Raw genomic sequence first — 26,136 nt, 5'->3', positions numbered from 1 at the left:
AGCTGCAGCCTGAAGGGCGCTCGTGAGATCTGTGGTTTGAGCTGTCAGAGTCTCACGGAGAAAAAAAAAGAGAAATGAATCATCATTTGACCATGACATTCCCACTAAAGGGGAGGACAGTGGGAGAAAGAGCAAGGGAAGAGGAAAGAAAAATCTCAAAATAAATGTGGGGTGGATGGCAGGAGGAGGAGGAGGTCTCGGAAATTGGGGACAGGTGTGGCGATCGAACCAACGCTAGCCACAAACACACGATTCCGCCCATTCTAGAGTGGACTGGACATAAACATGCTCGCACATCTACTTGTCGGCTGCGTTTTGTCGGCCGGTAGCGAGGTGATTCTTTAAGAGCTCTGAGAACCCAAACTTGTGGCCGCCCCACAGCTGAGCGGAAGTGGAGGTGGGAGCTGCCCAGACGACCGAGGCTGCCAGCTGACCACCTTCCTCCCTACAGATCGCTGGAGCCAAGCTCAGCGGGGGAGAAGCCACGCTTGCGGGTGGGTGCCGGGGCTAAGGGCAGAAGCCGGGTTCCCACAGAGGCCTCCGCGCCCAGGCGGCTGCAGCGGCGGCGCCTGGGGACCGGAGGCCTGACACCGGGATGCACCCCCCACTCTGGACAACCGGCCGCAGAAGTAAAGGGCCAGCATCCCGCCACAGCTATGCTTCCCGCGGGACAATCTCGGGAGAAGGTCCTGGAAGAGGCTCGCAGGCCGATTTTCCGAGGGAAACGGCGAGGTGGGGAGGGAGCGCCCCTGACCCTCCCCGCCCTCCCCTTCTCCGCTCACCCCAGCATCACCAGCGTCGGGGCTGCCCCGCAGAAACGTAGGCGAGGTTGTAGTGTCGCCCTCCGCCGCATGGGGGCAGCATCACCTGCTGGCTCGGCGGCAGCGGTCTGCGCCTCCCTCTCTTGGTGGACGCAGGCGGAGGCGGGCCTGCGGCGTCCTCTTTCATTGGCCGTGGCGCGGGCGCTGCCATGTTGGAGGAAGCGGTGCCTTCTGTGCGGTGGAAACGCAGTGGCTTCACCCATAGCGTCGGGGAGCGCAGCCTCCTACCTTTCCTCCTCGCTCGAGTGTTGGTGCTGAGAGGCGGCGGCAGGCGGGATGGAGAGAAGTAGGATGAACCTGCCCAAGGGGCCGGACACGCTCTGCTTCGACAAGGACGAGTTCATGAAGGTGCGCGCCTGGGCTCTGCTCCCCGGAGCCGGGCCGTGGGTGGCCTGCCCTCCTTGGCCCTCCGGGGCCTCTCCTCGGGCTTCTCCTGCGGGCTTCCTGGGCCGTCCCCGCCCCGGACGGGTCCTCGGCGGGGACCTCACTGCACTTCGCAGTGAGTCTCTTGGCCTCGGGTGGGCTAGGTGCAGCCTGGAGAAAGCACTCCTGTGAAATCGTGCACATTGAATGAAAAGGCCTGAAAGTTCAGGGCAAGTGGTTTTGAGCTAAACGTAAAAGCCCCGGACCCGTAGGACCCGCCTCTGGTACCGTGCGGCACAGTCAGACCGCCGCTCCCCCAGCCTGACAGAAGCCTCCCAGTGCCTTGTGCCTAGAAGCTCAGCGACTGTGCGTTGAACACATCTCTGAACACACGTACTTACCAGGAATCGGGTCAAAAAGGCACTTAACCTAACGTTTATGCCTGACTTTCGTCTTAAGCTCCCGGAATGAGAAATCTGAAAGACTGTACTGTCCTTACTGGTTCTGGTCCAGTACTACAAAGCATACCAAGCTCCTTTTCTAAAGTTGCCCTACTTCTCTTGGTGAGGTCAGCCTGAAGCTGGCAGCAGATAACTGTAGGACATAAACTTACAGAATAGAAATTTAAACTGAAAAGACTTTACTGACAGGAAAGGTTCATCAGACATAGCCTTGAAAATGTCCCAAGGTTTGAATCAGAGCCAGGAGGAGCTTTATCTGTTTTCTGTATCCCTCTGGGTCTGTACTTAAACTATCAAAACGTATATGTTTAATTTCTAAGGATTGGGATTTAGTAGCTGGTTTCAGTGTTAAAAAGTTTTGGCTCTGTAGGTACCTAAAATTCTGAAAAGAGTTTGAATTTCTTACTTTTTTATGGCTTCAAGTCATAATATGTTTTTTTTTTTTTTGGGTTAACCAGCTAGTTCCTTTTTGATACTTGCATTCAGATCACATCTCCCAAACTCTGGCTTTAAAAGTGCTTATGTCTGGATCCTCTGCGGTGTGGCCATATCATTTTTAATATGTAGGGATGTCTAGACGAAGGTATATTGTACTCTTGTTCTTGTATGGTGATGTTAAGCCACTGTAATAAAAGGTGTAAATTGAATGGAGTGTCTGAAGGAGAGCACAGAGTGAATTCTCTGATCCAGAAACCTTTTGTTAACGAAGGACACGTGATGAGGAGAGAGGTCATTGGAAGAAGAAAAGGCACACACACAGACTTAAAGAATCTCAAAGCACGGAAGTCTCTTTAGCTTGTCTGTCTTTGGACTTCGTCAGGCTTTCTTTGGGCCTAACACTAGCATTTTCTCACACTTCCTCGCCCCGCCATCTTTCTCACTCTGAGCTGACAGAATGCCTTTGGTCAAAGCAGCTTCGGAAAATAGAAATCTCAAAATAGCAGTTCTAAAGTAGGACTTAGAGGTAGGGAGAGAGCAAACTGGGAAAGTGGCTAGAATGCCAGCAATTCCATATTCTTTCAAGGCTCTGAAATTTCTGAATATAATGTACAATTTGTAGTGTTAATGAACGTGACCCCTTCATACATAGAAGGAAAATACATGGAACAGCTGTTCTGTGTAAAGTGGTATTGATCTTCTATGTGGGAGCTGGAGATAAAGGTTATTTGCAATTTGTGTTTTCGTCAGAGAGATGTTTTGTTAAGTTACAGTTCCGAGGCAGAAATGAGTGGAGAGCTTGCTGTCGGGGTTGTATTTCTACATAGGTGTCTTGTTTGGCACATTTTGGAATGAGACTGGGATGGTAGAAAGGGAGATGGGGTGGGGCTGCGGGTTGCACCTTGGACACTGCATACATTGAGGGGTCCACGTTGATGCAGTCTTCACGGTAGAGCTGCAGTCAGGTTTACAGCAGGAAGTTGCATGGTCATATCTGTTGAGTTCGAGCTGACTGGTGGCAGGAGACTACTTAAAAAGTCATGTTTATGAGATCTAATGAGAAATAGAAGGGGAAAGGTATGCAAAAGAGGTAGGTGATCAAAGTGCAGGAATGGCAGATGGGGAAGGGTCACCTGGGGCAGAGGCACTGGCAACATCATACATTGTTGGCTTAGAAATACAAAAATCCTTTGGGTTGACAGCCAACCAATAGATGAGCAGGACATAAGGTATTGGTAGTAGGGGGAGAAAGTGGCATAACAGATAAATTAGACCATTTACATGAGTGTGCTATTGACATCACATGTAGCCTTCCTCTTCCATCTCAACATATGACTTCATCTCCATTCGTACAGAAAAATTAGCAGCCATCCCACGGGACCTCCTCCATCCTGCTGATCATGATCCCATTCTTGTATTTGTCCCCTTCTCCTCCTCGCCTGGTACGGGGAGGGGCTCTCCTTCCTCCTCGGGTTCGGTCTCCACTCTGGCTCGGAGTCCATGCCCTCCCGCCCTTCCAGGAGCCTGTGAGTTTCCTCTCCCCTGCACTCCTTCCCATCACACGCTCCTGTTTGATCCTCTCCCACTTGACTGCCCCACCTCTAGGTATTGCCCTGTCACTGTCGCGCATCACAGCCAGTGCTCAGGGGTTGACTTGACTTTCCCACCTTCCACCCTTCAGGCCCTGTCGTTCCACTAAAGAGTTCTTACCAAAACTGTTTCTAAGTCAGCGCACCTGACCTTTCTCTGTCTCTTTACTCGACATCGCAGTAGACCAAATGCTCTGCATTGCTTCCTTTCTTCTACCTCTCTGATGTGTCTCCTGTGCAAAGTCATGCTCCTGGTAGCCACTGAATGCTGATTATGGGCTCAGCCCCGTGTTCCTTTCTTTCCCTAGATGACCTTTTGTGCAGCTTCATGACCACCTATCAGCATGTAAGGCAGATTCCTGTCTCTGGTCCACACGCCTCCTGAGCACCAGTTCTGTGTATTGGACTTGCTGACCTTTCTTCTCGGATGTGTCTGTGGCCCCTCAGACTCATCAGGTTCAAGACGGAATTCATGAGCACCTCCTCCACTGAAAACCACCTTTCTTATTCTATTGCCTCTCTCTCAGTAAACACTTCATCCGTTTAGCCTGGAGTCGGGAAACCAGAAGTCAACTCCTACTCTGTCACCTTTCCAAAATCTAGTCTGTCACACCAAGTCCTGTGGATTTCGCTTCCTAAACCTCTTGAGTCCATATACTTCTTTCCATCTCTTCTCGTACCTTTGCAGTGCGCCCTTGCCATCACACCGTAGAAGCTTCTCACCCAGTCTCCATGCGCCTTCCTTGTCTTTCTGGCCCCTGGTCTACACTGCAGGCAAGCCACTCTTGTCAGAATGCGGATGTGATCTTGTATGTACCAGGTGACTGGTCAGTCCACCAGCTCTTGAAAAACCATTTTCCCACGCACTCGAACGTATTTCAAAGAGAATCAGTCCCCCATGGGTAGTAGTTTTCCTGGTAGACAGTTTTTTTCTTTCTGCGCTGAGCCAGTCTGCCTCCTTCGAACTTCTCTGTGTCAGTTCCTCTCTGGAACCTGTGGCTTCGTTGGCACCCCGGGTAGGCACATGATGACCTTTTCCATGAGAAGTGAAGGCAGGAGCCCTCTGGACGGTGAATGTATGTACCCTCATGTTCCATAGGTAAAAGAACCGTGTGTGGGGGTGGGGGGTAAGTCCTTGAGGCTCCTCCCTGTTCTAATTGGGTGAACTGGGAATTTTGAGACAGGCAGCAGGTCCTGTGTGTCCTTGTTTGCAGGGAGCATGCATTCTGATGGACAAAACGGAAAAGGGGAAGAATGAGCAGCTGCTCAGATCTGTTTGTACTGTGCTGGCTGATTAGCTGTGACCTGCAGATGTGGGTCCCATCCTCGGCTCTGCTCTCTGCCTGCTTATGTCTGACTTGGGGCAAATCACTCGCCTCCGGCCTTCTGTTTGCTTGTTAGTATAATGAGGTGGTGCTTATCTATGTGATCTTTGCCGGCTCCTCTGAAAAGACTCCAGTCCATCCTGGCTTGCAGATAAGGAAACTGAGGCCTGAGGTGTGATGACTTCCTTTTAAAGCCACACAGCTAGTTGGGGCCAATCACAGGCCAGATCTCCTGACCCCCACGCATCAGTCCTTGGAAATCCTACTGTAATATGTTCCTTTCCAGAGGCCACAGGTGGGAACTGAGGGAAGTGGGACAATCAGAACATTAAGAATAGCGCAGAAGATGGCACAATGTCCGCATGCCTTGGCACCTGCATTTCACCAATAGGGCCACCTCTTACCTTAGAAGAAGTTCCCACAGGGCTGGTGATCTGGATGCCTGGCCTGGAGCTTAGCTACGGTAAATGGGACCAGAGGGAAGTGATGGCTGTTTGAGGTGGACTTTGTTGACGGCGGCTGGAGATAGCAGCTGACAGAGGAGGAAGAGGGAAGAGTGACAGACGGCAGATAGCCGCAGGCCCGCAGGTCAGCCACTGTTGCCCAGGGTCGCCCATCCCCAGGAGCCGTCTTCGTATCACAGGAGCTGAGTGCTTACCCTGTGGGTTCTTAGTTCGATGTCACGTCTTGATGACAAGATTCCATTCTCTTCCGCATCAGTTTGAGACAGACATCGTAATGAAATTCTAATTAGCCAAATATGGAATGTAAGCCTGGAACTCATTTTATAGAGAAATTTTCTTATGTGAACTACTTTCCCTGATGATAGAGGAGTTGTGACGATGTAACATCAGATAAAGTTTATCTGATTGGCACTTGTAAGAAGGGTTCCCGGCAAAAAAGAACTGTTTTTTTTTTTGTTGTTGTTGTCCTCCCTTTTGATCTTTCCTTTCCATTCCTTTTTTTTTTTTTTTGTCTTGTGAGCGGTCATCTGATTTATAAAAAAAGATGCAACAAAAAGTAAAATGGTACAAGATAATCAGTTTCAAAACATAAAAAAAATGAGTGTCTTTAGCCATAGCTCAGAACAGAGGAACTGGGTAAGGAGAATTGCTTGTATGAACTGGCAACAGGAAAAGTTGGTAAAGGAGAGCTGAGGAACTCTATTAAGACATAGGAGTGAGGGGGGCTCCATCATCATCTGGCATTCGCTCAGTGTCGTCTATATGGTTAGAGATGTCCATGATGGGAACTCCAGCAATCTTCTGGGTCTGGGTCAGCTGATGCCACAGTGTAACACTCTGAATTACTTCCGTACTGAGCAGTCATCTGCATAGTTTGTCTTGTGTGTACGTGGTAATCGTTTGAATCTTGGCTCTTTCGCAATCCTTAGAGCCTCTTGATACTTTCACCCCGGTTTCTCAGTTTCAGCCATTACACAGTCAGTTGTACAACTGGTACACTTGGCACACAGCCCGTCCATCATTGACCGGTCAAGTTTGGCCTAAATAGAAAAGTTGATAAAGTCGGTACCAACCAGGATGTGGTAAGTCGGCCCAGCTGTGTGTTTTTATATTGGAAAAAGCAGGAGGGATGTTGGGGGGACTTCTCTTTCCTTGAGTGCATGGGATCCTTCTTTTCTTTCTTTTTAGGTTTTAATCTGTCCTTCTCTCAGAGAAGGATCTCAGAGCTAAGCATTCGCTTCCCGGTCACATACTTTCTTGCTTTCTCTTGCTTCCCCATGTTCACACCATGCCCATTTCTCCTTGCTTTTGATTTTCTAATTCACTCTTTGTAGTACCATAAAACTTATTTAAATAAAATGTTGGCCTACTAAGTTATTGATTATTAGTAAGTTCTTTGTTCAAAATTTGAGAGCAAGAAGTATTATGTAAATATATCTTTTTTGTTATTTAACTAGTCTTACAACATTTAGCATCAAATTTCTTGAAACATTTAAACAAATTAATCACAAACTGGGGCTTGGGCTCTTTCTTTCTTTTTTTTTTTTTTTTTAGTAATCTCTATACCCAACATGGGACTTGAACTCACAACCCTGAGATCAAGACCTGCACGCTCCAGTGACTGAACGAGCCAGGTGCCCTTTGGGCTTTTTGTTTTTAAGTTCCTCAGGTGAGGGGGTGCCTTAGTGGCTCAGAGGGTTAAGCTTCTGCCTTCAGCTCAGGTCATGGTCTCAGGGTCCTGGGATCGAGCCCTGCATGGGACACTCTGCTCAGCATGGAGCATGATTCCCTCCCTCTCTGCCTACTTGTGATCTCTCTCTCTGTGTCAAATAAATAAATAAAATCTTAAAAAAAAAAAAAGTTCCTTAAGTGATTCTAATGTGTGACCAGTGTTGAGAACTCTAGCACTGGATAATTCCTTTAAATAGCTCAAGAAATTAATTTTGAAAAGCGAACTAAAAGCCTACATAGATTATGATTGGTGTTAAATTGAGGGGAAAAAAGAGATAAAGAGAAGAAATCAGCTGGAACAGAGTGTAATTAGGTACTCAAATATTTGTTAGATGGATAAATACATTTACGGAATGTAGGGTTTTTTTTTTTTTGTCTCTTCATAAATATGTCAAATGGGTATATAAATTCAACAAAGGAGTTTGATATAAAATTGATTAAAATGTTAGAACAGAAGTTTTTTTAGAATTTCAGTGTTACTATTTCATGATGCTTTTAAGATGATCTCTCTGTAGATGGTGGGAAGATCTTGTTAGCATATGTTTTTAATTTCTCAAGCTTGAATAATTTAGTCACCGAACAAAGATTTAGAATGAGTTTTTTGGAGACACAAGTCCTAGATTATGTCCCCACCTAGCTGGGTCAGAGATTTGAGAGCAGGGGCTGGAGGGAAGAGCTCCAAGGACATTTTTGTATACATGCTGATACCTTGGGCGGGAACACTCTTCCCACACTTCCTGTGGCTAGCTCCTTTGTGTCATTTGGATCTCAACTCATTGTTCTATATTTCCTGGTTCATCCAAGTTAAAAATACATCCCATTTGTCACTCAGACCTTTACTGTGTCCTGTTTTCTTTTTAGCTGTGATCACTATTCATTAATCACTATTTGATCACTGTTCATTAATATAATGTTTGTTTACATATTTATTTTCTCATTTCTGCATTAGAATATCTGCTCCTTAAAAGCAGAGACCTTGTCTTTTCTTTTCATTTCATGACTGTGTCCCCAGGTCTTAGAGCAGAGCTGGAGTTGCATGATAAATATTTGAGGAATATTTATGGGATATACAGGGACATTTATTCATCTCTGTTGTCCATTGTTTTCAAGAATGGTTGGAAACACACACATACGTGAGCTCACACAAACTTTCTATGTCTTTCAACCCCTATGTAGTGTGCAGATTAGTGCTTAACTATTTTGGTTTTTTGTTGTCTCGATGAAATGGGACATGTTTCAGGGCAGAGCTCATAAATTTCATATGCCCTCTTAGTACTTCTCATCATTACAGAGTGATGGTTCTGGGGGATTCTGCTTCTCGTGGAGATAGTATATAGTGATTTTATAAGTCCATGTATCTGGGAAGGAGTGTTTTACTTCTTGGCAGCTTAGAGAACTTCAATCTTTCCAAATTCCATGTAATTTTCATAGCATTAAAGCTACTAATTTCAGATTATTGGTAAGTTTTAAATGATTAATTCCCAGGTTACTTTGAATTAGTCTTTGTTTGCCATCCCTGATTGCAGCTAGTTAGTAAAGTAGCTAAACTTTTAAACTCTACTTGGTTTTAATTTTGAGTGATGTCACTGCTTCTCTCATGGTTAATGGTTCTTAATTACCTGCAGCTTGTCTGGATTGCTCATTTATTTTCCTGTGTTCCAACACCTCTTGTGATCTCCCAACTTCTGGCCTTTTGGGGGATTTGTACTTTAACTGGGTTCAGATAGGAAATACCCCTGAGTACAAAGAGAAGATATTTTTCTTCTAACTTCACTATCTCCTATTATTAATGTATTACATTGTTGTGGTACATGTGTTACAACTGATGAACCAGCATTGATACAGTATTAATTAAAATCCATGGTTTACATTAGGGTTCACTCCTCTTTCTATAGTTCTGTGGGTTTTGACAAATGTATAATGTTATTTACCTACTGTTGGTATCTTACAGCCTAGTTTCATTGCCTTGAAAAACCCTGTACCTCATCTATTTGTTTCTTCTCCTCTCTCTGCACCCTCCTCGCTCACCCCTCAGCCCGGGGTCTTTTGACTGTCTAGAGTTTTACCTTTTCAGAGGCACCTGGCTGGCTTAGTTGCTAGGGCATCTGACTCTTGATCTCGGGGTTGTGAGTTCTAACCACCACATTGGGTATAGAGATGACCTAAAAAATAAATAAAAATAAAAATAAAAATGTTGGTTAATTTTTACCTTTTCCAGAATGCCATAGAGTTGGAATCATATAGTATTTAGCCTTTGAGACTGGTCTTTCACTTAGCAATATGCATTTAAGGTTCTTCAAAGTCTTGTGGCTTAATAATTCATCTTTTAATTGTTGAATAATCCGTTGTGTGGGTGTGGCACAGTGTACCTGTTCACCTACTGAAGGAGTTTGGATTGCTTCCAAGTTTTGGCACTTCAGAGAATAAAGCTGCTGTAAACATCCGTGTGCAGGTTTTTGTGTGGACACTAGTTTTAAGCTCTTTTGGGTAAATACAAAGGAGCACAATTACTGATCTTATAGTGAGAATGTGTTTAGTTCTGTGAGAAACTGCCAAGCTGTCTCACACAGTGCCTCCCATTTTGCATTCTGACCAAACAGTGAATGAGAGTTCGGTTGTCCCACATCCTTGCTAGCATTTGGTATTACTAGTGCTTTGGATTTTTTATATTCTACGTGATATGTAATAGTACCTTGTTTAAATTTGCAATTTCTTAATGACATACAAAGTTGAGCATCTTTTCAGATCCTTTTTTTTTTTTTTTTTTTAAAGATTCTATTTATTTATTAACAGCACAAGCACACGGAGAGGTAGCAGCAGGCAGCGGGAGAGGGAAAAAAGCAGGCTCCTCGCTGAGCCGGGGGCCCAGTGTGGGGTTCAGTCCCAGGACTGGGTTTCCCAGCCACCGCTCTTTTCACATTTTTAAATTAGGTTTGATTTCTTGTTGCTACTAAGACATCTTTATATTATATTTCTTATTTTAAGTCCTTTACCATGGATGTGTTTTGCAGATATTTTCTCTACTCTGTGACTGGTCTTTTCATTCTCTCTCTCTCTCTTTTTTTTTTTTTTTAAGATTTTATTTATTTATTTGTCAGAGAGAGAGCGAGCGAGAGTGAGCACAGGCAGACAGAGTGGAAGGCAGAGTCAGAGGGTGAAGCAGGCTCCCTGCGGAGCAAGGATCCCGATGTGGGACTCGATCCTAGGACGCTGGGATCATGACCTGAGCCAGAGGCAGCTGCTTAACCAACTGAGCCACCCAGGCGTCCCGTCTTTTCATTCTCTTAACAGTGTCTTTTACAGAGAAGTTTAATTTTAACAAAGTCCCTCTCATCAATTTTTTTCTTTCGTAGATCATGCTTTTGGTTTTATATCTGAAAAGTCATTGCCAAATCCAAGGATCCCTACATTTTTTCTTATGTCATCTTTAAGAAGTTTTGCATTTTACGTTTAGGTTTTGTGAAAGGTGTGAAAAGTTTGTTTTTATTCTTTTCATTTGTTTGTTTTTTCTTATCAATGTCCCATTGTTCGGTTCCATTTGTTGAAGACTGTCCTTGCCATTGAGTTGCCTTTGCCTGTGTGTGTGGATGTTTTTCTGGGCTCTCCACTCTGTTCCAAGCACCTGTCTCTTTTGCCAGGCACCTTCTGTCTTAATCACTATAGCTTTAATAGTAAGTCTTGAGATTGGGTGGTGGCAATCCTCAATTTCCTTTTTTTCCCCCTCTTTAATATTTTGTTGACTACTCTGGGACTCTTGGTTTTCCAGTTTTCCATCCAAATTTTAGAGTCAACATGTTGGTATCCACAGAATAACTTCCTGGCATTTTGATTGGGATTGCATTGAGTCTGTCGATCAGTTTGGGAAGAACTGACCTCTTAACAGTATTGAGTGTTCTTACCCAAGATTATGGACTTTCTTTCCACTTCACATCTTACCTTGCTTGTTATCTTTCATCAGAATTTTATACTTTTTCTCATATAGATCTTGTGCATATTTCGTTAGATTTGCACCTAAGTATTAATTTTTTTTTGGTATGCTAATGTAAATGGTCTTGTGTTTTTAACTTCAAATTCCACTTGTACATTGCTGGTATATACGAAAGCAATTGACTTTTTAAATTTTTTAATTAAAATTCAATCTCGTTAACATATAGTGTACTTTTAGTTTCATGGTTAGAATTTCGTGATTCATTGGTTGCATACAACACCCAGAGCTCATCCCAACAAGTGCCCTCCTTAATACCCCTCACCCAGTTACCCCAACTTTCCCCTCTCCAGTAACCCTCAGTTTGTTTCCTGTAGTTAAGTCTCTTGTGATTTGCCTCCCTGTCTGTTTTTATATTTTTCCTTCCCTTCTCCTATATTCATCTGTTGTTTCTTAAGTTCCACATGTGACTGAAACTATATGGTATTTGTCTTCCTCTAGTTCCATCCATGTCCTTGCAAATGGCAAGATTTTGTTTTTTTTTGATGGCTGAGTAATGTGTGTGTGTGTGTGTGTGTGTGTGTGTGTGTGTACCACATCTTCTTTATCCATTCATCTGTTGATGGACATCTGGGCTCTTTCAATAGTTTGACTATAAACATAAACATCGGGGTGCTTTTGCCCCTTCAAATCACTTTGTGTACTTTGGATAAACATCTAATAGGGCAATTGCTAAGTCGTTGGGTTGTTACATTTTTAACTTTTTGAGGAGCCTCCATACTGTTTTCCAGAGTTGCATTCCCACCAACAGTGTAGGAGGATTCCCCTTTCTCCACATCCTCGCCAACATCTGTTGTTTCCTGACTTGTTAATTTTAGCCATTTTGACTGATGTAAGGTGGTGTCTCATTGTGGTTTTGATTTGTATTTCCCTGATGCTGAGTGATGTGTGGAGCCCTTTTTCATGTGTCTGTTGGCCATTTGGATGTCTTCTTTGGTCTGTTCATGTCTTCTGTCCATTTCTTGACTGGATTGGATTTTTTTTTTTTGGATGTTGAGTTTGATAAATTCTTTATAAATTTTGAATACTGGCCCTTTGTCTGATACATCATTGGAAAGCAATTGACTTCTGTATTTTAACTGTGTATTGTGCAGACTTGCTATAATCACTTGACTAGTTTCAGGAGGGTGTGTGTGTGGGGTGTGAAGTCTTTGTATTTTCTGTAGACAGTCATGTCATCTGTGAACAAAGTTTTATTCTTTCCCAGGTTGTATACCTTTTGTTTCCTTTTCTTACCTTATTTCATTAGTTTGGCCTTCCAGTATAGTATTGAATAGTAGTAGTAGGAGGGACATCCTTGCCTTGATTCCCTGTCTTCTATTTTCTCAGTATTAATATCATGTTAGCTGTGGATTTTTGGAGACATTCTTTATCAAGTTGAGGAAGTCCTCCTATTCCTAGTTTCCTGAGGGTTAATAATGAAGAGGTGTGGATTTTGTTAAATGTTTTTTTTTCCTCCCTTCATTGATTGATATGATCATCATGTGTTTTTTTTCTGTTGATATGATGGATCACATTGATTTTCTAATGTTGAACATTTTCTAATGTTGCATACCTGGAATAAATCCTACATGAACCTGGTGTATAATTTTTTTTATATAGTGTTTGCTTTTATTTGCTAATTTTTGTTGAAGATTTTTTTGTGTCTGTGTTCATGAGAGATACTAGTTTGTAGTTTCTTTTCTTGTAGTATTGGTTTTGGTGTCAGGGTAATAATGATCTCCTAGAATGATTTAGGAAGTATTCCTTCTAGTTTTACTTTCTGGAAGAGATTTTAGAGAATTGTGTAGTATTCCATAAATGTTTGGTTGAATTTACAGTGATTGGGATTGTTAGCAGTAGCCCTCCCTTCTTTCATCTGATATTAGTAATTTATGTCTTCTACCTTTTTTTCTTTGTTTGCCTGGCTAAGGGTGTATCTGTTTTATTGATGTTTTCAAAGAAACAGACTTGGGGTTTATTGATTTAAAAAAAAAAATTCCTGGTTTTAATTACATTGATTTCTGCTCTAATTTTTATTTTTTTACTTCTACTTCCTTTAGGGTTTTTTTTTTTTGATTTTATTTTTTACAGAGAGAGAGAGAGTCAGTGAGAGAGGGAATACAGGCAGGAGGAATGGGAGATGGAGAAGCAGCCTCCCTGAGCAGGAAGCTCTGATGCAGGGCTCTGTCCCAGGACCCTAGGACCATGTCCTGAGCCAAAGGCAGATGATTAACCAACTGAACCACCCAGGAGCCCCTCCTTACTTTAGATTTGATATTTGTCGTTGTTGCCTAAAATGGAAGCTTAGATTATTGACTTTAATCTTTTTTTTTCTAATATTTGCATTCAGTACTGTATTTTCCCTTTAAGCAGCATTCCACACATTTTGCTACATTGTATTTTGTTGAGACTGGTCTCCTGTCATTTAGAAGTGTGTCATTTAATCTCCATGTATTTTGGACTTCTTCAGCTATCTTCTGTTACTGATTTTTAATTCCATTGCGGTCTGAGAACATACTTGGTATAATTTTTATTTTTAAAAATTTGTTGTGTTTTGTGGCCCAGAATTATTCTGTCTTGATGAGTGTTCCATATGAGCTTAAGAATGTGTGTTGCACTATTACTGGGCGAAATTGTCTGTGTACGTCTGTTGTACGGTAATTGATGGTGGTGTTGAGTGTGCCATGTCTGGACTGAATGTCCACATCTGTCAGATCCTTGTTGCCCTGCTGCTGGATCGGCCCATTACTGATGGAGAAGTGTTGAAGTCACCAGCTGTGAAAATGGAATTGTTTATTTCTCCCTGCAGTTCTGTTAGGTTGTGTCTCACCTGTGTTGATCAGGCACACATACGTTAAGGATAATTGTGTCTTCTTGGTCAGTCGATTTCTTTATCATTATGTAATGCTGCTCTTTATGCCTGATAATTTTCCTTCTCTGAAATCTGCTTTGTCTGAAATTCATGTAGCTACTCCATTGTTCCTGTGATTAGTGTTACTTTGGATTTTTTTTAATGTATCCTAGCATTTAACTTGTTGATATTTAAGTTGTTTCATTTTTCATCAAAATATAATTCACAAAGCATAATAGTTGCCATTTGAAAGTGTACTCTTCTCTGGTTTTTAGTATATTTACTGTGTATATGGTACATACGTCACTTCTGTCTAATTCCAGAATGCTTCCATCACCCGAAAAATAAACCTCTTAGTTCCAATTCTCCCCTCCCCTTATTCCCTGGCAATCATGAATCTACTTTCTGTTTTTATGGATTTGCCTTTTCTGGAACATCTCATATCAGTGGAATTGTATAACACGTGACCTTTTGTGTCTGGCTTCCTTTAACCTGAGAGTAGAATGTTTTCAGACTTCACTCGTGTTGTAGCATGTAACAGTTTATTCCTTTTTATGGTTGTGTAAGAGGCTCTTCCACATTTTATGTATCCATTCATCAGTTGATGGACGTTGGGTATATACTCTTTTGGCTGTTACGAGCAGCGCTGCTGTGCACATTCATGTACAGGTTGTGGCAGGAACATCTGTTGTCAGTTCTGTCGGTGTCATACCCCTAGACGTAGAACTGCTGGGTAATTGTACGTGTGTAACTTCTTGAGGAGCTACCGAGCTGTTTGCTGCCTTAGCCACACTATTTTACATTCTCACCGACAATACAGGAGGGTTCCAGCTTCTCCGCCTTCTTGCCAGCACTTTTCTTCTTCTTTTTTTTTTTTTTTTTTCTTATTTTACCATAGTTGTCCTAGTGGGTGTGACGTGGCATCTGCATGTGCTTTTGATTCGCATTTCCCCAATGACTAAGGATGTCGAACATCCCGACATGTGCTCTTGACCGTCTGTGTATCATCTTTGGAGAAATGTCTATTCAAAAGTCTTTGGCTTGTTTTTAAATTAGGTTATTTGTCTTTTTGTTGTTGAGTTCTAAGAGTATATTTGCATATTCTGGTTATTAGGTCCTTGTCAGACAAATGATTTGCAGATACTCTCTCCCATTCTGTGGGTTGTCTTTTCACGTTCTCCGTAGTGTCCTTTGACACACGAAAGTTTTTATTTTGATCAAGTTCAGCTTATCTAATATTTCTTATTGCTTTGTGTATCATGTCTAAGAAAGCTTTTCCCGATCCAAAGTCATACAGATTTTCACCTGTTTTCTCTGAGTGTTACAGTTTTTACTCTTACATTTAAATCTTTGATCCATTTTGAGTTATATTTTTGTGTATGTGTGACGTTGCTGTTCCAAGTTCATTCTTTTGCATGTAGATATTCACTTGTCCCAGTAGTAGGCACTCGAAAAGACTGTTTTTTCCCCCCATTAAATGGTCTTGGCATCCTTGTGAAAAATCAGTTGACCATAAATGTATGGGTTGTAAATACTTTCTTTTTGAATACTTGGGAAATCTACACTATAAAGTAAAACCATTCCTAAAGTAGTAAAACCATTCTTGGTTAAGTGAAATGGGTCTCTATTATGGCACTGTGAGTTTGGGTTTGCTTTTCACAGCAAACGCTGCCTAACCCAGTATTCACAGATGTTCCGAGTTATTTAGTCATGTGTTATGCAACTTTTGTTTATCTGAGAACAAATGCATAAATGGTAAGTTGAGTACTAATATTACCTAATAGCATTTGTTCACTGAGGCTAAGTTATATGATTTATTTATTTATTTATTTATTTATTTTAAGATTTTATTTGAGAGTGAGAGAGTGCAGGAGCAGGAGGAAGGGACAGAGGGAGAAGCAGGCTCCTTGCTCAGCAGAGCGCCTGATGTGGAACTCAAACCCAAGAGACTGGGATCATGACCTGAGCCAAAGGCAGATGCTTAACCAACTGAGCCACATAGGCACCCCAGTTATACAATTTAGAATGCCATCATGAAGTTCAAGAACTTCAACAATGTGTAACTGAGGCAGGGAAAGTGATCGACCTAAAGGTATACAGTTGGTGAGTAGGATGGCCAGGATTATGAACCGAGACCCCCTCCCGTGATGTACTACATAACTATGATGTAAGGTCTGAGATGGTCTCAGGAGAGAAAGGTCCAGGCTAATTTGGTCACCAGTGTAAGAAGCAGGTGGCTTTCTGTAGATGACTGTGAAATTACGGTTTGGTATGAAGTCCTTCTCTCCGACACTAGCAGGGTCAGTCTTTGGTTGATTAACTAAAAAAGTCAGTTTAAACAAGTACTCTTAGGGAATGGTACATACAGTTTTTAGCATTTTATTTGGAAAAAAAATATATGTACATTTATTCTCCATTGAAACAGTGCCAGGTCTTTTCTCTGGAAACTGGCCTGCAGATTAGATTTCTGAGTTATCACAGCACTTGGGTCGCTCAATAGGTTAGGCATCTACCTTCGGTTCAGGTCATGACCTCGGGGTCCTGGGATGGAGTCCCGCATTGGGCTCCCTGTTCAGCAGGGAATCTCCTCCCCATTGCCCCTTTCCCTGCTCATACTGTCTGTCTGTGTCTCAAATAAATAAATAAAAAGAATCTTTTTTAAAAAAGCTTTCTATGTTGTCTTCTTTTTTTTTCATTCAGTTTCAGTTTCTTTAACTGAATTGAGTGAGAATCCTGTGATCACTCCCTCCCTGCCTGGTACTTGGTCATCTCACCCATACCTAACTTAGCAAAAATTTTCTTATTGATTTCTTTGTATCAAATCTTTCCAAAGTAGCTGTGTTAGTTTTCAAAAGAACAGTGATTTTTTTTTTTGCAGTCATATTTTGTTGGTTTACATAGTGTTTAATGAAGCTGTATAATTAAAAGTAAGTGTAGGTGTCCTTAACTAGTTTGGGAATCATCACATTTGATTCTTGCTGACTAAACAGGTCATGGAGTAGCAGAGTCACAGGGGAAGTAGATAGTAATTTATTGCCTCTAAGCATATAAGCCTACCGGGTATCACAGTATTGTAAAGGGGAAACACAGGATAGCTAATCCTGTGAGACCAATACTTGGAAATAGGTTATGAAAGATTTGGAACATCTGTTCAATGGGACACTCAGCATGCACATAAAATATTAATAGAAATGTATGTGTTTTACGTAAAGACATTCAAGTTATATTTTTAGATGGGAAATTTTTTTTAATAGAATGGGTTTTTATTTTTTATTTTTTAATTCTTTTTTAAGATTTTATTTATTTATTTGACAGAGAGAGAGAGAGGTCACAAGGAGGCAGAGAGACAGGCAGAGAGAGGGGGGAAAGTAGGCTCCCCCAGCTGAGCAGAGAGCCTGATGTGAGGCTTGATCTCAGGACCCTGAGATATGACCTGAGCCGAAGGCAGAGGCTTAACCCACTGAGCCACCCAGGTGCCCCTAGATGGGAAATAGATTAGAAGAGCATGAATATTTGTGTGTGTGTGTGTGTGTGTGTGTGTGTACACATATGTGTGTGTACACACATACATAGAGAAGGTCTGGGGTTTCCATTCAAGATGGTGGCATAGGAGGATCTTGAACTCATCTCTTCTATGAAATAACACACTGAATCTATAGCTCCATATGGAAAAATTTCCTGTGGAAAAAACCCTACAACTAGCTGAGTGACTCCTACACATTAGGTGAGTAAGGAAAAAAACCTATGTTGAAGTAAGAATCAGTCTTGCCATAAACCCCACCCCTGGTACAGCAACCTGGGATTGGGAGGGTACTCACAACCCCAGGCTTCTCTCCCTGAGGAGCAAAGGGTTTGAGCCCCACTTCTGGCACTCCAACTTTCAAGACGTACATCTAAGAGACAAGACCCCAAAACATCCAGCTTTGAAAGCCATCAGAGCTTGCACCCATGAGACCCACAAGGCTATAGCAAACTGAGAAACAGTTCTTAATGCAGTTGCGGAGTAGACTTACCCACCCTGGAACTCAGCAAGGAACTAGCAGACTGAAATGCGTTCAGATTTCTGTGAAAGAGGCTCATTTGTTTATCTTAAAGCCCTGAGGGGCAGGCATCTAATTTAACAGGGATCTAGGAGCCTAGTAAGGTATTCTCCAAAGATGGAGCTGATGGGTACCATCTTTGCGCTGTCCCTCTACCTCGCTTCTGCTTTCTGGTATCTCCTGGAAAGGAGCTTGAATGCTCATATGATGCCCCAAGGTTTGCAGTTGCTACCCAGGGTATACCTCTAGATCACCTGGCTCTAGCGGCCAGCAAGACTCACACTCACAGTAGTGAGTATCACAGTATTTACAACAACCAAGACTTGGAAATAACTAAAGTGTCCACCAACCGGGTGAATGGATAAATAAAATGTGTGTATATGATGGAATATTACTCAACCATAAAAAGAAGGAAGTCTTGCCATTTGCAACAACATGGATGGACCTTGAGGATATTGTGCTGAGTGAAATAAGTCAGACAGAGAAAGAGAAATACTGTATGATCTCCCTCACATGTGGAATCTAAAAAACAAAACAAAATGAAGTCTTAGAGAACAGATTGGTGGTTGCCAGAGGCAAGGTTGTGGAGGAAATAGATGAAGGGGTCCAGTGGTATAAACTTCCAGTTAATAAGATAAGCCTTGGGGATGTAATGTACATCATAGTGACTGTAGTAAATAATACTGTGTATTATTGTATATTTATTTTATTTTTTATTAGAAATATGTATTATTAGCCCCAGGGTTACAGGTCTGTGGATTGTCAGGCTTACACACTTCCCAGCACTCACCATAGTACATACCTTCCCCAATGTCCACAACCCCACCACGCTCTCCCTACACCCCTCCCCCCAGCAACCCTCACTTTGTTTTGTGAGATTAAGAGTCTCTTATGGTTTGTCTCCCTCCCAATCCAATCTTTTTTTTTTAAGATTTTATTTATTTATTGGACAGACAGATCACAAGTAGGCAGAGAGGCAGGCAGAGAGAGAGGGGAGGAAGCAGGCTCCCCGCTGAGCAGAGAGCCCGATGTGGGGCTCGATCCCAGGACCCTGGGATCATGACCTGAGCCGAAGGCAGAGGCTTTAACCCACTGAGCCACCCAGGTGCCCCCCTCCCAATCCAATCTTGTTTCATTTTTTTTCCTTCCCTACCCCCACACCCCCCACTTTGCCTCTCAAATTCCTCATATCAGGGAGATGGTATGATAATTGTCTTTCTCTGATTATTTCACTCAGCATACTCTCTAGTTCCATCCACATCATTGCACATGGCAAGATTTCATTTCTTTTGATGGCTGCATAGTATATATATATATATATATATATATATTTTTTTAAGATTTTATTTATTTATTTATTTGACAGAGATCACAAGTAGGAAGAGAGGCAGGCAGAGAGAGAGGAGGAAACAGGCTCCCTGCTGAGGAGAGAACCTGATGTGGGGCTCGATCCCAGGACCCTGGAATCATGACCTGAGCCGAAGGCAGAGGCATTAACTCACTGAGCTACCCAGGTGCCCTATATTATTATATATTTAAAGTTGCTAAAGCTTAAGAGTTCTTAGCACAAGAAAAAAATGTGTATGTTTGGTGATGGATGTTAACTAGTCTTAGGGTGATCATTTCACAACAGATAAAAATATGGAATTTTTATGTTGTACGCCTGAAACTAACATGTGTCCATTATATGTCAGTTTCTTTAAAAAGTAATTGATATTTATTTTTTTTTTTAATTATTTACTTATTTGACAGAGATCACAAGTAGGCAGAGAGGCGGGCAGAGAGAGAGACAGGGAAGCAGGCTCCCTGCTGAGCAGAAAGCCCAATGCGGGGTTTGAACCCATAACCCTGGGATCATGACCTGAGCTAAAGACAGAGGCCTTAACCCACTGAACCAGCCAGGCACCCCAAAATTAATTTATATTTTAAAGAGAAAGACTAGGGCACCTGGGTGGCTCAATCAGTTAAGCGTCTGCCTTCGGTTGAGGTCTTGATTTCAGGGTCTTGGAATGAACCCTGGCATCAGGCTCCCAGCTCAGCAGAGAGCCGGCTTCTCCCTCTGCCCCTTCTCCCACTTGTTCTCTCAGTCTCTCTCTCTCAAATAAATAAAATCTTAAAAAAAAAAAAGTAAAGAGAAAGACCAAAACAAAGTCTGGAAGAATGTGAATCGCTGTGTTAAATAGTGAAGAAAAATATACATTAACAGTGCTTAACTGCAGAGCATTAGAGAGTGGGTGATTTTTTTTTTCTCTCTTACATAAGTATTTCTTGGTTGGTTGAAAGTTTGACAGTGAACATTTGTTACTTTTAAAATTAAATTTAAGAAAAAAAGCTGTTTCTATTTTGAGAAGAGCCTCTTTGAAATGTATAATTAAAAGAAATAAAATGCCTGTAGAGTTAGGCAACTGGAGAGAATGGTCTTGGTGAGGGGCCCCCTTTCCCATAATCTTAGGAAGTGAGCAGACCCCCTGATGTCCCTGTGTGTGTTCCCCTGCAGTAATACGGCCTCTTATTCTTTCTCTGATCTTATTTTTCTATGTAAAATGTGGTATCAGTGCAATCATTTTTTCTTTCTGGTTTGATTTTCAGGAAGATTTCGACGTCGATCACTTTGTGTCTGACTGTAGGAAGCGTGTCCAGCTGGAGGAACTAAGAGGAGATCTGGAACTCTACTATAAACTTTTTAAAATAGCCATGGTCGAGCTCATCAACAAGGATTATGCAGATTTTGTCAACCTTTCCACAAACTTGGTAAACCTGAAATTCACAAGTCCTACACACACACACACACACACACACACACACACACACACACTTTTCTCTCTCCTTCATATTTATTAAAAGGGCAGAGTTTTTAGAAACCTTTCAGTTGATTACCCCACCAACCCCACCAGAAACTTGAAGAAATTACCAATTTCATTAATAAAAGAACTAAACTTTTTGGAATACATTTTTTTGTTTGTTTTAGTTTTTATTCATTTAAGGTTGCTCTAGTTTGATTATGTTTCAAATTCATTAGTCAACAGTGAAAAGTAAAGGATAATAATACCCAAGGGGTTGTTTTATTAGTTGCTAAGTGATTACCCTGAAGTCTTCCTTGATTTAGACTAATTTGTAGGAGCAAATGTCCACCACTCTTACAATGTTTAATTTACTCCCAGGTATATCTGTTAGCCAGAGCTAGGTTGAGGGAACATTGGCCAATATTGATATTTAAAAAGTTTGGTTTTATAAAAATATAAGAATGATTTGCAGTGAGCTTATCAATTGTTTGTAAAAGCCGTTTAGAAATGTTGAATTTTGTTACTTGGCAGAAAAGTCTCCTTGTTGATGCTTCATTTTGTTTTAAAATCTGTTTGTCCAGAGAAGCACAGAAAGTTGCAGCTCCGTGGGAATTTCAAGAAGCATTAAAATTAATGATGCACATTTGCTTTTGGGAAATATACCACTAAGATAAATATCCCAATAGGATTAAAAACCTAGAAAATTTTACTTCTGTGTTAATTTCTATTTTTCTCAAGGCTTATAATAATGTTTAAGAGAGACGTAGCCCGTCAGACTTTCACATCAGCTGGCTGAGTATCATCAATTACAGACAGAGAACTGTTCACCTTCTGTGAAAATTTTTCACATTCATTTAAAATGTCATCTAAAGGCAAATTGTTCTTAAGGAAACTTTCGTTTCTCATGACTTCCCTTATTTTTATAGTTTCATGTATTTCAACAGATTTTTTTTCATATTCTATGAACAACATTAATGGCCAAATAACACTTCTGTTGTTTAGCTAGTTATGTAGCAAAATACGGTTGTGCCAAAAAAATAACTTAAATCTGGTACTGCTTTGATCGTTAAATAGATACGTCACTATTACTCCTTATCGTGATGTGTTTGTGCCAACCTGGTTTTGCCTTTAGGTTGGCATGGACAAAGCCCTCAATGAACTTTCTGTGCCTTTGGGACAGTTACGAGAAGTTCTGGTAAGTCGCCAATTAATGAAAACAGTCTGCTGTGACGCCTGTTGTCCTCGTCGGCTTTTCTCTAAGAATTCTTTTCATCTGTTAGTTTGGTGGTACTGGTGGTTGTATTTTAACGGTTCATGATTATAATATTCACCTTCAGAAGAGTTGTAAATGATTTTGTTTTTGCATATGCTAAAAACCTAAAAAAACATGTTCGATTTGAAGAAGACATATTCTCAGAGTAGACAACCTTAAAATGTCAGGGGAGAGGAAGCATATTTCCAAATTCAACGTATTAATGCCACTTTGGTCATATGTAAGTGGTTTCTAACTTACGAATGACTTGTATTTTAACAGTTTGTAATCTTGTAAATATCCCCCCCCCCCCCACGTAATCTACTACGTGGTTAGGTTCCTGGGCTGATCTACAAAAACTGTGTAATCCCTAATGGAACTGAAGGATAATATAAATAAAATGTAATACTTAATAAATGTTACATTTGCATGTTCTCTCAGAAAAATCTCTGTTGTGGGAATGGGACTCCCCACCTCTAAGCCATTGGGAATAGGAACTCCACCTGGGTGAACAGTGGAGGGGGAGTTGTGGCATCACTTCTAACAGAAAACTGTGCTGCCCTGTCTCCCCCCCCCCCCCCGTCTGTGTCTGGTGCCCTGACTTCCGGCCTCTGTCCGTTCTGATGCCCTGTCGTAAACTTGTCATAAACGACACCATCCTTCCTTGTGTGTCTCCTCTAGCTTGAGTGGCCTCGTGCATCCCTCCCCTAAGACAGTGCCTGCATCCTAGAGAGAATATAAGGAGAACATAATTTAAGGGAAGACACAGTACATGGTTAGAACCAAGAAAAATGCGGAGTAACGGAAATATCAGTGCTGAGAAGCCTAGGGGAGGGGCAGGCAGGAAAGAGTTCGTGAAAACAGGTAAAAAAATCTTGAGTTGTGCCTTGAGGTAGCCAATACTTTCCATGGTTTATGTCTCATTTGAATTTTACAAAATCTTGTTAAAGGTACTTTTCCTTGGAATGGAAGGGATTTTCGTGGTCCGCTGTTGGATTCCACACCAGCCGCTGTGGGGCTCTCCCACTGCCTCCTTGGTGTGCCTCTTCCTCCCGGGGCCTCATAGTGGTGTTGTTTCCCAAGCCTAGCCTTCCTTTGGCCTCCCACTCTTCTATCGAACCCCCTCCCCGGAGGCAGATTTGCTCTACTCACACAGGCTCCCGTCCCGCCTCACCCCCTGCCATCACCGTATCCCCTCCCTTTTCCATGGCCTGTCTTTATGGCCACTTTGGTCCTGCTCAGCCACAGGCCTGACCTGCCTTTCTGGTCCCAACTCTGAAGCTGTTCTGTGAGATTCTCAGACCACTGAGGGATACGACTATATCTGTCTTCATTGTATCCCTGTGGGCTGCCACAATACTGACGTCCAGGAGGTGTTTCATAATGTTGATGGAGTGAATTAATTCACCTTCCTGTGGAATTTTTGTGATATGCCTACTTCATTCTAGTTGTTTCTGTTAACCTTTGTTTTGGCCCTAATTCCTAATTATCTCTTTATTCATTAGCTTCTGGACATGTTTCTCCACCTCTGCGCTCTGCCTTTTTCTGGTCTTCTGTTCTTTATTCTTGATTCCTGGTATTTCCATACCCACATTTCATCATCATGCATCAGTGCTTTGACATTCTCCCGTTCTCCAAAATATGAAGAATCTAAAGACCTCATCTCAGTGAAGATGGACCTCCATTCCTATTTCTGCTTCTCTCCAGAAGGAATCCTGCAGTGCACATGGCTGTGTGCCTGTCTGACCCTGCCCCTGAGTGTGTCTGCACTTACATCTGCTCCCCATCCCCTCCCTACCTCGGCAGCTGTGTACACATGGCTTTCAGAGTCCGATTCGAACCCCGTCGCATTTCCAGACTCTCCTGTACTTTGCTTCATATTATCTGTTCTCCATTCTAAGCCCCCTCATCCCCATAACTTTCACTGTATATGTGTCATTCTTCTTCTGGCCATGCGACCCTGCCTTCGTGTCATTATGCCCCCAGATCATGAGTCCCCTCAACAGTAACTGTGTCTGGTATATCATTTTTTTTTTTTGTCAATATCTGCATAGTACTGGTGCACAGGTATTAAGTTCTGTAGAATTGAATGAGATGTAGGAACTTGATAATGTGACAAAACAATGTCTGTAATACATTTTCTTTATTATTCTTTTAAAGAGTCTCAGGTCATCTGTCAGTGAAGGAATTCGGGCAGTAGATGAACGAATGTGTAAACAAGAGGACATAAGGAAGAAAAAGGTACCCTCCAGTAGATTTCTTATGCTGCATTCAAGTTGAAGCCCTCTCCTCTTGTCTCCGCAAACTTGTCAGCACTATTCAGCTTTTTTATGTCACGTTATCTACCTGAAATAATAAGACAGAATTTTAGAGGTACCCACACGATCTCAAGATCAACCACTTTTTCCAGAACAAGAAACAGTGATAACTGTTGTCGGTGCAGCACTTGACAGTTAATGACTGTATAAATTGTCAGCGGCCCTGTAAAGAAAATAGGCCTATATTAGAGACTAGGGGAGAAGTGGGCTTTCCAAAGCAAACTCAGGATTCTGCCGTAGGTTTGTTGTTATTTTCTGATCCTGTGTTCTTTATGTTCTGGTGTTCACTTTAATTTTTTCGATTCCCAGTAGTTAGCATGCGGTGTTGGCTTAGTTTCAGGTTTGTGAGACAGGCAACGGCTCTGTACATCTGAGGGCTCACCCCGGGAGTGTGCCCCTTAGTGCTATCTCCAGTTTCAAGTGTCCCCGATGTCATTCATGATCATAACGATGTAGGGGCACAGCGGGCATTGGGAGTCTGGGCTTCTGACTCTCGCCTGCTGCTCTGTACAATGTTTTCTATGTGTATTATTAGCATATTTGTTAAAATCTCAGTGGGGAGAAAGCCTGTTTGAGGGACCTTCTGTTTAATTCGCCTCTGGATCTCCTCACAGCTTTTGTCCAAAGAATGCTTGTCATGCGCTTCCAGACAAAACAGTAAGCTTTATGAGAGCAGGGTGTATTTTCTTGCTTTATTTTCTCGTGTCCCCCCCCCTCCCCCACCCCCCCCCCCGTCGGAATGAATGTCGAGCTCCCAGGGGTGTTCAGTAACTATTTATTGAATGGATGACTTTGTATTTTTTTGTTCTTTAAGGATGAGAGTTTTCATAATGTTCCTCAACCTCTTTGATAATATTTGTAGTGTAAAAGGTCTTTATGATTTGGTGCTTGGGCATATAGGTATATGCACATGTAAACTGAGAGGGTCAGTACGATCGGAAGCCAAAGTTAAAACATGAATAAAGGGCCATAAGAAAACAAATGGAGGGGTGCCTGGTGGCTCAGTTGGTTAAACGTCCGACTCTTGATTTTGGCTCAGGTCATGATCTCAGGGTCATGAGATTGAGCCCCGCATTGAGCTCTGTGCTCAGCAGGATGTCTGCTCGAGATTCTCTCTCTCCCTCTGCCCCTCCCCTGCATGTGCACATGCAGTTTCTCTCTCTCTCAAATAAACAAATCTTTTTAAAAAAAATAGGAAAGAAATGCCCATAGAAAGATTCAGGATGGGGAAAAGAAGAAATAAGAGTATAGAATATGAGAAAGCAAAGTCTAGGGTTTTTTTTTTTCTCTATAAACTTGCAATAGAATATGGAAGTATGCTTATTCTAGAACTAAGATTTGAATTCTTGAGAATTCTGTGTTTCATAGAAATATTCAAAATATAGCATGCCCTATATATTTGAAGTTAACTTTTGGTCTTATATTTTCCTGCATTTAGCATGGGAAATAAAGATGATTAAGAGTAAAGATGGTGACGTTTTTTGTTTGCTTAATTTTTATTTTTATAGATGTGTGTGTTGAGGCTTATACAAGTTATTTGATCAGTTGAAAAGATTGAAAAAATCTTAAATTCACAAAGTTCTAAAGAAACCTCTGCACTAGAAGCAAGCAGGTAAGCATTTTTTTTAAACTAAGTAGCACATAAATTAATACTTCAAATCCAGTCTAATTAGGCGGGGACGGCTTAGTTAGAATTCATTTCTGAACAAGAAGAAAACCCAGGTTTGTGGCTA

General features: G+C 41.9%; 1 protein-coding gene and 1 pseudogene across 2 annotated transcripts; one reads left to right on the top strand and one right to left on the bottom strand.

The window, feature by feature from the left end:
* The first annotated feature begins 941 nt into the window (after positions 1-941).
* LOC123389107 (conserved oligomeric Golgi complex subunit 2-like) lies at positions 942-26,015 on the top strand. Of its 2 annotated transcripts, XM_045069869.1 has the most exons (5): positions 942-1,169; positions 20,640-20,801; positions 21,966-22,028; positions 24,246-24,326; positions 25,912-26,015. In XM_045069869.1, the coding sequence occupies exons 1-5, from the start codon at positions 1,098-1,100 to the stop codon at positions 25,942-25,944; spliced, it is 411 nt and encodes a 136-aa protein (XP_044925804.1). In that variant the 5' UTR covers positions 942-1,097; the 3' UTR covers positions 25,945-26,015. The 2 variants fall into 2 exon arrangements, with proteins under 2 accessions (XP_044925804.1, XP_044925805.1); XM_045069870.1 differs by lacking the exon at positions 21,966-22,028.
* Positions 6,164-6,740, bottom strand: LOC123389109 (annotated as a pseudogene).
* Positions 26,016-26,136: the final 121 nt, after the last annotated feature.

Source organism: Mustela putorius, unplaced genomic scaffold (genome assembly GCF_011764305.1).
Source record: "Mustela putorius furo isolate JIRA1106 unplaced genomic scaffold, ASM1176430v1.1 tig00003946_pilon_pilon_pilon, whole genome shotgun sequence".
NCBI classification, from domain to species: domain Eukaryota; kingdom Metazoa; phylum Chordata; class Mammalia; order Carnivora; family Mustelidae; genus Mustela; species Mustela putorius.
Note: the sequence above shows the minus strand (reverse complement) of the source record. Positions and strands in the feature narration are given on the sequence as shown.